Source organism: Tachysurus fulvidraco, chromosome 18 (assembly GCF_022655615.1).
Source record: "Tachysurus fulvidraco isolate hzauxx_2018 chromosome 18, HZAU_PFXX_2.0, whole genome shotgun sequence".
Classification (NCBI taxonomy): Eukaryota; Metazoa; Chordata; class Actinopteri; order Siluriformes; family Bagridae; genus Tachysurus; species Tachysurus fulvidraco.
The window spans coordinates 19,069,168-19,081,495 of NC_062535.1; the positions used below are offsets into that span (position 1 = coordinate 19,069,168).

The 12,328-nt window shown below is 37.0% G+C and overlaps 1 protein-coding gene across 1 annotated transcript in view; it reads right to left on the reverse strand.

Moving 5' to 3' along the window:
* Nucleotides 1–10,182, reverse strand: part of LOC113646523 (CMRF35-like molecule 5) — a 52,933-nt gene extending 42,751 nt beyond the window's left edge. The window contains exons 1-4 of the mRNA XM_047803598.1: nucleotides 9,985–10,182; nucleotides 9,007–9,378; nucleotides 6,737–6,811; nucleotides 6,606–6,659 (exon numbers count right to left, since the gene is read on the reverse strand). Of these exons, the coding sequence (XP_047659554.1) occupies nucleotides 6,606–6,659; nucleotides 6,737–6,811; nucleotides 9,007–9,378; nucleotides 9,985–10,024 (541 nt within the window). The 5' untranslated portion in view covers nucleotides 10,025–10,182. The remainder of the gene's footprint in view (nucleotides 1–6,605; nucleotides 6,660–6,736; nucleotides 6,812–9,006; nucleotides 9,379–9,984) is intronic.
* Nucleotides 10,183–12,328: the final 2,146 nt, after the last annotated feature.

A 12,328-nucleotide genomic window follows, 5' to 3' on the forward strand; every position in this document is an offset into this window, starting at 1 on the left:
TGTGCGTGATATTTTCTATAAGGTTCCAGGGAATTTCTGCTGTATGTGCAGTTGAGGCTGCACATTGTTCCTGGGACAACGCTGCTGTTTTGTTCCTTGTTAAATTGCTTTGTTTTGTAATTGTTTTATTTTTGGTTTCATATTTGTTTCTTTGTTTATCTATATGGTTACCTTTCTATGACCTTGTTAAAGTGTTCGTTCAGCCTATATCAATGTAAGTGTTGTTGTAATGTAATCAATATAAATGTTGCTGACTCCGAAGTCAGAGTGTGGTAATGAGTTGTTTTTTGTGTGTATGTATTTCATTTAATTGTTTGGCTTGAAGTCTGATTTATTTATTTTGGGTTTTTCTTGCATTTTGCAAATCTTCATTCTTTTGTTTTGTTTTTATTTTATTTTTTTGGTTAAAGCATCGTCAATTTTAACATATATTGTTGCTTTTTGTTTTGTGTACTCTCTGCAGTAGCCGTAGGCCCAAAGCCCGAGAGGCCTGACTGTCCTTCTCTTTTCGAGTGTGTTTCTGTGCACCGTGTGCTGTGTGACCACCGACAGTAATTTCACCGAGCACTGAGTGAGTGTGTGTGTGTGTGATTGAGCACATGCATGGTGTGGATACTTAAATCTACATGTACTTCTGTTTAAGCCTGTCTTGTGCCGATCAGCTGCAGCCCTGCATGTGTTTTGATTCCTCTTTTTGCTCATTCTGAAATATTTTATTTTAACGGCTGTGTTAATAAACTGAATTTTATTTTTGTACCCACATCTCCTGCTCATTCATTAATTGGTAGAACGAACTTGTTATCCTTATAGTATTGTGAGGTGATTCATATTTCTCTGGGTGAAAGTCCCAGGGTGGCGTAGTCTGTTAGTTTTCAAATCTAGGGTTTGCATATTGTTTTCCATCCATTATACCACTCCGTCACAATAGCATCAGCACTGACGCAGGGTCTTGTTCCCTTCTCAGTGAACCGGCTTACATACATAACCTGGTGTAGATCAAATTTCAATACTGTGATGTTGCTGCAGGAGTTTGTCCTTTATTACATATTATATACATGTGCTTTATCCTGGTCAAAGTCACAGTGAGTCAGGAGTCTATTCCAGAATCACTTTGTGCCAATCAGGACGTCATGCTCTGTTTGACTAAAGACTAAAAACAAAGAAAACTGGCAACTCAGCTCAAAATTCCTACTCAGAGAGTCAGGAGGGTCTCTTCATACCAGAGTTTATCACATGACTTCAGACCAGCATGGCCACTCACACCATCAGCACACGATACATTATATATTCATGATCAATAAACTTAGCTGACTAGCTGATTGATTGTTAAAAAATACACTTTCATAAAGCAGTATAGGGGGAATAAAATACATGGGGACAGGATGATAATTAGTAATAAACTATAAAACCACACACACAAACACACACACACACACACACACACACACACACACACACACACACACACACACACGCACAGACACACACACTGAATACACAGTCTCAGGTTATATATAAACATTGTGTTACGGCTCAACACCATGGTAACGCCCTTCACAGAACGAGTGACTATAGCACCTGTGAACACAGAATTTGTCTGGCTAAAAATGACTGGGCAGATATTAACTTGCTTTAAAATAACTCAATATTTTTTAAATTATTGTAAAGCTAATGTAAAGCTGCTTTGAGACAATGCCCATTGTTAAAATTGTTACACAAATAAAATTGAATTCATTTGAGGTTTTTGAACGTTTCGGGAGAAAGGAATTAGTCTTATATTAATAATGAGCTCAGAAATTATGCTGATCTATAAATTGCTCCAGAGCTTTTGGTTCCAAAATTCCACTTGACTATATACAGTCTTTGAAAGGACATTAAACAGTATATGATCCCACTCTCTGGTGTCCCCCAAATGAGGATGAGCTCCTTTCCTTAGATTCTTCTTAGGTTTTCTTCCTCATATTTATTCTATATTTTTTATATTTGCGTAATTTTTTTTTTTTTACAATTTTTTAAATAATTTTTAATCCTTTTTATTTTCAATTTATACCAAAAGTACAAAGGTATACAAAACTAAACTCTCTGTCCTCCAAACACTAGCCATAAACATAAATATACTGAACATAATGTACATGATCAGATGTCCATAAAGGAAAAGGGATAATGATAATGATAATAAATAAACAACATGACATGTGTATGAATAATATTCCCCACCCCCTTTACAATACCATTATTGCCTACTTTCATCAGCAAAAGGTAAGACAGGTTGCCAGATATTATCGAATGTTCCAGTAGACCTTCTTACTGTACATCTAATTTTCTCCAATTTAAAATGTTACATGACTTCCCTTATCCAGTGACTGAATGTCATGTGAGTAGGCTCTTTCCATTTAATCAGTGTTAGTCTACTAGACAGAAGAGAACAGAAGAGCAGTATCTTAATTTTACTTTTTTTTTTTTCCTAATTTTGCATTTTTTGGCCATAATAAACAATACAATAAATGGGGATGGCTCTAAACCACCTCTCCAAAAAGCCCAGAGAAGGTCTAGAACATGTGTCATGTCCAGAACATATGCAGCAGAGCTGAGGGAGACTGCTTTAATCTATCATGTGGGATCTGTCAGCTTAAAAAGTCTGACTTTAGTCCAAATTGTATTAAAGCAATTGTCTAAAGCAAATGGTTGATTAAAAAAATCCCTGAATTATTTTGTACCAGTTGTCCTTCGAAAATGGTTCATCTACACCTGTCTCCATATTATTTTTGAGTAGATCTAAAGATGTTGAATAATACATGCTAAATGCTTCATAGATCCTGCTTAGAACCTGTTTTTGGACTGATTTACATTAAAGTAGTTGGAGGGAAACATGAGAAATAATTCAAATTCAATTCTACGAAGTTCCATAGTTGCAAATACCTATAAAATCTTATCAAAGGATGCAAAAGCCAACATTCGGTTGTTGTTTTGTTAAGAAGAAATTGTGAAACAAGCTTCCAAGTCTAAAATGCGACTTTCGGAGTCACAGGAGAGGGAGAGAGAAAGAGGATTCCCTTTCTCATACTCCGCCAACTTTGAGCCCCATGATGAGCCATGGCCTGAGCCACGGGAATCAAGTGCCAGGCTTGAAAATTAAGCCAGACATGAGCTGAATTTCTTCAAAGAGCAAATCTCGTAATTCACGTGACCAGCTACCTTGAGAGCTCCACTAGCAAACATACAATGCAAAGAGTGTGTGATTTGTCCTACATAAAAAATTAAAAATTGAAAGATCCGAAGCACAAAAGAATAAATTCACAGGAAAAAGAAACACAAACTTGCAGGAAGAAACAAACAATGGGGTTACATTAATCAGTTTGACAGCTCAAACCAGTCCACTTGGATAGCGAACAGAAGTATCCAGAATCTTAATGTTTATTGATATGGGACAGTCTCTGTTAGACTGAGTCTGATTACTTATTAGTACTTGACAGAGTCTGGTAGACTGAATGTGATTAGTGTGGTGGAAATTCTATTCTACTAATCAGAGATAATGGTTCAAGTGTACTTTTCCTAAGTTGCAGAGAAGATCACAGCAGAGTCCTGTGGAATATCAATCTGCTTTATTCAATACACTTGCAAGTGTGAAGTCAGTCTGTCCCAACTTAATCTGAACAGAGTGAGTTAGTTGGATGTTGAGGTTGTGGACAATTTATACATTGAAGTAGACAAAAGGTTCGTGAGTATATGTGTGTGTGTGTGTGTGTGTGTGTGTGTGTGTGTGTGTGTGTGTGTGTGTGTGTGTGTGTGTGTGTGTGTGTGCATGTGTGGAAATGTGTGTGTGTGTGTGTGTGTGTGCGTGCGTGTGTGCGTGCGTGTGGAAATGTTTGTGTGAGTGTGTCTTACACTGTGCGTGACTTCCTCTTATCTTGTCGTAGCACAGGCAGTGCAACGGCCTTGTCATTGTACAAGCAGTGCAACGGTCTTGTCCTTGCACAAGCAGTGCAACGGTCACGCATTTCCACACGCCTGCAGCCTGCAATGTTCTTGTTTCTTCTACATAGTGTGCAACTGGAACAGTTCAGTTCCCCTTTGTTATTTTTGCTTTTCCTAGTTTTCGAGTGTGTAAGTGTATTAGTACCAAATGTTCAATTTTCATTTTTGTTATTCACAACATTTTCTATTACATTAGTTATTAGTACTGGACAGAGTCTGGTAGACTGAGTCTGATTCGTTATTAGTACTTGACAGAGTCTGGTAGACTGAATCTGATTGGTTATTAGTACTTGACAGAGTCTGGTAGACTGAGTCTGATTGGCTGGTGGTTGGGTCTAAACCTATGTAGTCAGATTCAGGTAAACTGACTTTTACTCTTGCATGAACAGGATGTAAATTTTGATCATTTGCATAATCTTCATTTGTCTGAAATGGAAAATAAAAACCATTAAATTGTTTGTAAGTCAATTGTTTGCGAAAGCAACATCTGAAGCAAATCACTGGCCTGTACCTCTCTGGATGATTGTGTCACTGTTCCAGAACCTGAAGATAGAAGAGATTGCTTTAAATCACATTTTCAAAAGACAACGAACAAAATCACAATCTATTCATTTCACATCCATAGTGTGGAGGAACTACTGTATATTTAATACAGTTAATGAATATCTTATCTACACTATGCATCGTTGAAGAATTGCTGTACTGCTTTTTTTTTGTGTGACTTTTGATCGGTTGTTTTGTGGGTTCAGTGATATCTTTCACATCTTTATCACACTTTCTCATGTAAATAGGCATGAGAAAGTTTATTCATGTGACTTTGGCTGCATTGGTTGTTTCTGCACTGGTTTGAAAATAAAAAACATTAACACTTTAACATGTTGTGTAAATATAAATTAAAATGTGCTTGTTTGTTTGCAGTACCTTGGGTCTTTTTTTTCCACCGTATCACTCCAGCTGATAAAAAGCCAATGAGAAGCAGCACTAGAGCAACAGGCACGACAGTCGTGACTAGGGGTCTAGTTGTGAAGCCTGGAATGGAAACACACACAATGGGACAATATTTTAAACTATATTCTGCCCATTTATACTGAATTTTTGTTACACAATGTTTTTACACTACTCCTACTTTACCCAGGGTTAACACTTAATCTAACGTTCACACTGTACATTCTTAAACCCTGGTGCATCCTTTTACTTATTTGCATATCAACTGTATAATAAGATCAACAATGTTATACAATAGCATTGTTATCTTATTATACAGATGATATGCAAATTGTTGATCTTATAGTGTTGGTTTTTGCTTAGTAGTTCTCTCATCTACGGTGGCCGAGAAGTGCAAAACAAATTAACAAATCCAAAAACACATTAACAATTCAGAAAACAAATTATACCTACCTATTCCGGGTTGTATGACTTGTCGTTGTGTTTTCGGATTTGTTAATTTGTTTTCAAATTTGTTAATGTGTTTTATGTGTTAATGTGTTAAGGAGTAGTTTCAAACTCCCTTAAGATGTGAATTGCTGGCAGGGCTTTCTCATTACAAATTAATGTTCTCCATTCAATTTCGGTTTGTAAGTATCCCTAAAATCTCATTGTAAATAAATGTCTAGAACTGTTTTGATCTATTTTACCAAACCTTATTTTAAATCTCACTTTTGGTTGACTGTAGATATGTGTTTCAAAAGTGGAATATCTGATCATAAATTCTGTTGAAATCTTTTTATATCTCTTACCAGACTCATAAACATCAAGAATCTTTGCTCTGAAGGCCTCAGAGAGCTCTTTGGATCTAACCATGGTGAAACCTCTCACTTCAACAATTAATAGCAAATCAAACTAAAAATCTGAGGTTTAAATGAGACAAACCTTCTTCAAAATGCTCTGTAATAATGTTCTAATAATTTACACCTGATGTGATATACCTGTCAGTCATTTTATTTATTTTAAGTAAAAATACATGTGGGGTGTCTTTACTGTTTACTCACAAATTAGATTTTTATTTTACATTTTATAGATCATTTAAAGACTTTTTTTTGTTTTATTTGTTTAGTTTTATTACTTACTATTATTTTTCAATATTGTTAAAATGAGGTTTAAATACCATTGTGTTTAACTAGTTAAAAAAAAAAACAGGCTTTGATGGGGTCCTAATTCTGTTCACAAGACTGTATATATTAAACTGTACATGGAAATTTAAAATTGTGAACTTACTGTTTTTTCCCCTCAGGATTACACTCTTTGTTTATTTATTTATTTGTTTGTTTGTGTGTTTAGCCTATATAACTGCCATGAATGTTTTGGCCTAAATTGAGTTTTCTGTCTGTAATGTGTGTATTCTGCCTGTAATGTGTGTATTCTTTCAGTAATGTGTGTATTCTGTCTGTAATGTGTGTATTCTGCCTGTAATGTGTGTATTCTTTCAGTAATGTGTGTATTCTGTCTGTAATGTGTGTATTCTGTCTGTAATGTGTGTATTCTGTGACATGTTCATCATTAGAAGGTGCTGTGATGTTGATGGTTAAAAGGAAATGAAAACATGGTAATGGGTCTACAGTTACTTCCTGTCAGGTGTTAAAGCACAGGGCAGAGCAGCAGGTTTAAAATAACATAGTAGATATTCTACATACCCTGAGATGGGGGAGTGATGAGGGTTTTGTGGGTAGTATAAGTTAGTAACTTATCTGAAATAAAAAAAGAGACAGATTTAATGATGTGAGTGAAATGTGAAGAAGAAGTCAAGTAAAAAAAAAGTTTATACCTGTTACTGAATGTGTCGTGTCCCCATGGGTTGGAGTGTGTGTGGTGTGTGAGACAGAACTGATGGTGGGATCAACTGGAAGAAAGGAAACAGTCCAATCACTCTGAGTTTACACCCTTATTAAATCAAGTCTATTGTACAGAACATCACAAACGTCTCCACAAGAGGAAATGAAGACTTATGAAACGCCCTAGATTTTCATGATTTTCACCTACATGACATACCAGCCTAAAAAGTGGTACGGCTCCCACATACTTTGACACATAGGGTTGTCAAAAGACTCCAATGAAAAAAAAAAAAAAAGAATGGATTTTATATGAATTTTGTTCTACAGACATGTCCTTGCATTTTTGTTTTGCTTGTTTATTTATTTACTGTATAGCTTTGTATAAAAAGACTGCTTAATTTAAAAGCCCTATAACATAGGGAACCCCTCTGCCTAGAAACCTAATCCTGGTACAGAAGTGTGAAATGTAGGACCTCTAGACTAAAGAACTCTTTCTTCCCCTCTGCCATCAAACTCGTAAACAGCTGATAGGAGTTTGCAATTATGGACATAACTGCTTAACTGTTTACATGGACATAACTGTTTACATTGAACTACATTTTTTGCACATTCATTTTCTCAGAACTGCACTACCTCACCAAGAACTGCACTACCTCACTTTATTGCCTTATTCGGCACTGCACCTCTTATTGCCTTTATTAAGAACTTTATTTCTTTTATTGCTCTTTTTTATTCTATTTTATTAATTTTTCATTCACACATTTTTATTTTTACTTTTTACTTTACTGTATGACATTTAGTGTGGACAGCAAAATAAGAATTTCATCTTGCAGGGAAACATGCTTTCTGTCTGTGCATATGACAATAAACACTTTGAATCTTGAACCTTAAAAGTTACAAGGAAGTTGATGCAGCCTCATCTCCTAGCGGTGGTGTGCCGACGGCACCGTGACCACAAATACATTTAACTTCATTTACATGTGTGTGTGTTTGCCGTGTGATGGGTTGGCACTCCGTCCAGGCCTTGATGCTCGAAGACGCCTGAGATAGGCACAGGCTCCCCGTGACCCGAGATAGTTTGGATAAGCGGTAGAAAATGAGTGAGTGAGTGAGTGAGTGAGTGAGAACTTCCTTTACAAAACATTGCCATTTCACACAGATTCATCTCTCTAACATAATGAAGGTTTTCTTAAAGGGTGTGAGTGAGTGAGTGAGTGAGTGAGTGAGTGAGTGAGTGAGTGAGTGAGTGTGTGTGTGTGTGTGTGTGTGTGAGTGAGTGACTGAGTTAATGAGTGTGAATGAATGTGAGTGAGTTTGTGTGTGTGTGCATACGTTTTAAGTGAGTGAGTGTGTGTGAGTGAGTGAGTGATTGAGTGAGTGAATGTGTGTGTGTGTGTCATTGTGTGTGTGTGCGTGTGTGAGAGAGACAGAGAGAGAGAGAGAGAGAGTATATGTGTATTTGTGTGTGTATGAGAGAGAGAGTGTGTGTGTGTGTGTGTGTGTATATGTGTGAGAGAGAGAGAGAGTGAGTGTGTGTTTGTGTGTGAGAGAGTGTGTGTGTGTGCGTGTGTGAGAGTGCGTGCGCATGTGTGAGTGCGCTCGCGTGTGTGTGAGTGCGCTCGCGCATGTGTGAGTGCGTGTGTGTGTGTGTGTGAGAGCACGCGTGTGTGCTTGTGCTCGCGTGTGTGTGTCTGTGTTTGTGTGTGTGTGTGTGTGAGAGTGCAAGAGTGAGAGTGCGAGTAAGTGTGAATGAATGTGAGTGAGTGTGTGTGTGTGCATGAGTTTGTAAGTGAGTGAGTGTGTGTGAGTGAGTGAGTGATTGAATGAGTGAATGTGTGTGTGTCATTGTGTGTGTGTATGTGTGTGTGTCAGAGAGAGAGTATGTGTGTGTGTGTGTGTGTGTGTGTGTATGAGAGAGAGAGAGTGTGTGTGTGTGTGTGTGTGAGAGAGAGAGAGTGAGTGTGTGAAAGAGTGTGAGAGTGTGTGTGCGTATGAGAGTGCGCTCGCTTGTGTGTGAGCGTGCGCGTGTGTGAGTGTGTGAGCGTGTGCGTCTGTGTGTGTGTGTGTGTGTGTGTGTGTGTGTGTGTGTGTGTGTGTGTGTGTGTGTGTGTGTGTGTGTGTGTGTGAGTAAAAAACATTAGAATAAATAATACTAAAGTGTTATACTCTCTTTATGGAGATTTTTGGGACACACTGCAATAACAATATTTAATAATCAGTGAAATAATGTGTGAGATTTTTTTATTCTCTGTGTAACACTCACCTGTTTTAACCTGCAGGAGAAACTCTGTGTAAATATCAGGCAAAATCTTCTGTATATCAGACCGAGCCCATGACAAAATATCAGGCAAAGGCAATGTCCGCTCTATCACACACCAGTAAGTATTTCCATCCTCAGGTCTCAGATCAGTGATGGTGACGGTGAAGACTCGGGCTGTTTTGTCATCATACAGAGAAAATCTGGGGTCTTTAGCCCGAGATCCAGATTGAACAGGAATGTCTTTAATACCAGGGATTAAACATTCATGTCTGCAGAGATACTTCTTGTTTTCTTTATATCCAGATTCATAGGGACAATTAAACTGAACTGATCTTCCTCTGAATCCAGTTACTGTAGTTACAGCATCAGCACCAGCTGGAGAATAATATACAGTGGAATGAAATATGATCCAGGAAGATGGTGCATCAGTGTAAGAGAAGAGGAAGGTACACAAGAGATACGTGTGTGTTAGAATATCATATACACGTATTATTACACGTATAATACATGTGTTATAAACACCAAACTCTCATCCTAATAATCTAAATCAAACATGTCAGACATCTGATATCTGGTATATTTGATAAAGTTATTAAACCCACATTTTGTGTTGATTAACAGGAAGAAGAGAGATGAGGTTGCAGGTCGACCGCTCTGATAAAACATCAGCCCTGATCTTTAAACATGTGACATGTAGTTAAGGACTAGTGTTAGAACAACTCTTCAGTTTTACACTGTAAATAAACAGAGATCATGTTCACTTGTGTCGTGGTCACGTGGTCACTTAAACATGTACTTTTCTTCATGCACTAAGTGAAGTGAAGCTCCTTTGTGTGCTTTTGAAGCTAAACACAAAGTCTCAGCAGCCCTGAACTTCACTACATTAAACACAGGAGCCCATGAATACAAGGTCTGTGCTAAATGTCCAATTCTTTAATGTTACACTTACAATGAAGATTAATGTGAAGTGCTTTTACTGACCTGGAGTCAGGAAGAAGGTGAAGATGAGGAGGATCTTCATTTTAAATCCAGACTCAGAAACTTCAGAAAATAAAAATAATAATATATTAGTTATACGACACTCCAGCACTGTCCTTGTCTCTGTGACTGGGCGTCTGTTTGTGTGGCGTCAGTAGAAAGCAACATCATGTCCACTTCCACTTTTGAGCTGCTGACAGAAAACAACTCAGGAAGTCTGTGTGAAGTGTTGAGTGTCGTTGTTACAACAGCTGCTGTCAATGTAACAGAAACAAAAGAACAGAAAACATGTTTCTGATACTAAACTAATGACCAGTGGTCATTCTTAATGAGAGGCAGAAAGAGGAAGAATTGGACAAAAGTGTAAATGCTTGTCATGCAACCTTATATACAGTGGTGTGAAAAAGTGTTGGCCCCCTTCCTGATTTTTTTTATGTACATCAACACAACCAATTATAGGAAACAACCAACTATAATAGGTTTGTTGTGAATGGTTTATTAAGTTTTTGTTTGTTTTTTTATAATTTCATGGTAAACATTTTGCTTATCCTGCATGTGGATGCAAATGTAATGTAAATTCTCAACTGTCTTTTTTATGGTAAAATTTTTGAATCTCATCGACCTACATGCTTCATAAATTAAAAAACTTAATTTATACTGACGTACGTAACATCATTTATGATGTAATTATACTGACGTACGTGACATCACTTATGAATTAATTTAAATGTAATGTAAATAGTCAACTGTACCTGTTTCATTTTTATGGTAACAGTTTTGAATCTTATCGACCTAGATGCTTCATAACTTTCTGTTCTATAGTGGTAAGACTGTAACATGAGTTTGAGATAATATAAAGCTAAATACAATATAATGATAAAAGGTTGCAGGGTATTTTTCTTGGCTTCATCATCTCCCCCACCTCTTTTGCTGGTGATACCAACTTCATGGCAACCAGCTGATCACAGTTTGGACCTGTATTTGATACTCATGAAGTAATTTATACTGACGTACGTGACATCACTTATGATATAATTATACATATACATATGTGTCCCTTAGTGACACGTGTTTTTCGGATTGCGTAGGAAACCCTTCTATAATCCCACTAAGGTATGTGTCCTAGTTTGCACGGGTTAGTGTTGAAATCACAAGATCACTTATCAGAGTTGGTCTTATCTTGAACCCAGGTGTCCTTCGAAGTCCCCTCGGTCTTCTAACAAAGGATCCTCTTCAAGTTCTTCTACCTAATCTATTGTTTGAATCTTTAAATGAAGGAGTCAAACTTAGACCTTTTTGTCTTTTCAGGGTCCTCACAATGGGAGGCCTTGTTTTTATTAAAAGTAGTGTAATACAGATAGATGTGTGTAATATATGTAAAATAAAAGAAAATTACAAATAAAATCTCCTTCAAATATTCAGACAGTATTAGAATAAGTAAATGTAATTAAAATGCAAAGCTTATAGCAAACCAAGAAACACTCTCCAAGTGTAAGCTTGCGTTTGTTCTCTGATGCACACAGAGTATCACATGCACTAAGGCTGTCTATACTAGAATGCACACGCAATATAATTCAAGACAAGTTTTTATACATTTCCAAGCCTTTCACCAATACAGGATTCATACTGACTTTAAACCAACATCCTCCACCATTCCTCTTTACCCAAAGTCAGTAACCCTGTGGTCAGCGACCGGTTGTATTCTTTAACGTGTTCTAACAGCACCAGCTTGCAATATCATCTCACTAACTCCTTCCCCTACACGCGTTGTGGTTTCCCTTTACGGGTTACTGTCAGCGGTGTCCTATGAGCACTGAGGGTTGACTTTTTTTTCAAGTGAGCCTTCATATAACATACATAGCACATCTTATCTTTAAACACACAAGCAATATTATTACATACATATTGGGAAAGCAAAGAAAAAAACGTATATAATGAAATAAAGAAAATTTAATCACTTTAATATTCTTGATCTTGATCCATTCTTCATTTCTGTCTCGGTACAGAGTCTGATTCTTTTTCATCCATTGATTTCTTTAAGCTTCATATTCTTTATTTTATTCAACAGTTGTTTTATTTCTTCTGGTGATTTTTCGATTCTCTTCCTTTTTTCTTCTCTCTTCTTCTCATAGCCTCACTTTTTTTTTTTGTCTGGGAATATGAGAGCAGGGTTTTGAAGTTGGATAGCATTGATAAGGTTCATCCAATGAGCATGAAGTTAACCGATCATTTCCTTCATCATCCATTCTACCTACCATTATCACAACACTTATCATCTAGACCCATGCACTGTTAATACCATTAGTGAGACAGCAGCAGATCCCTCAGATCCTCCAGCAGATGACTC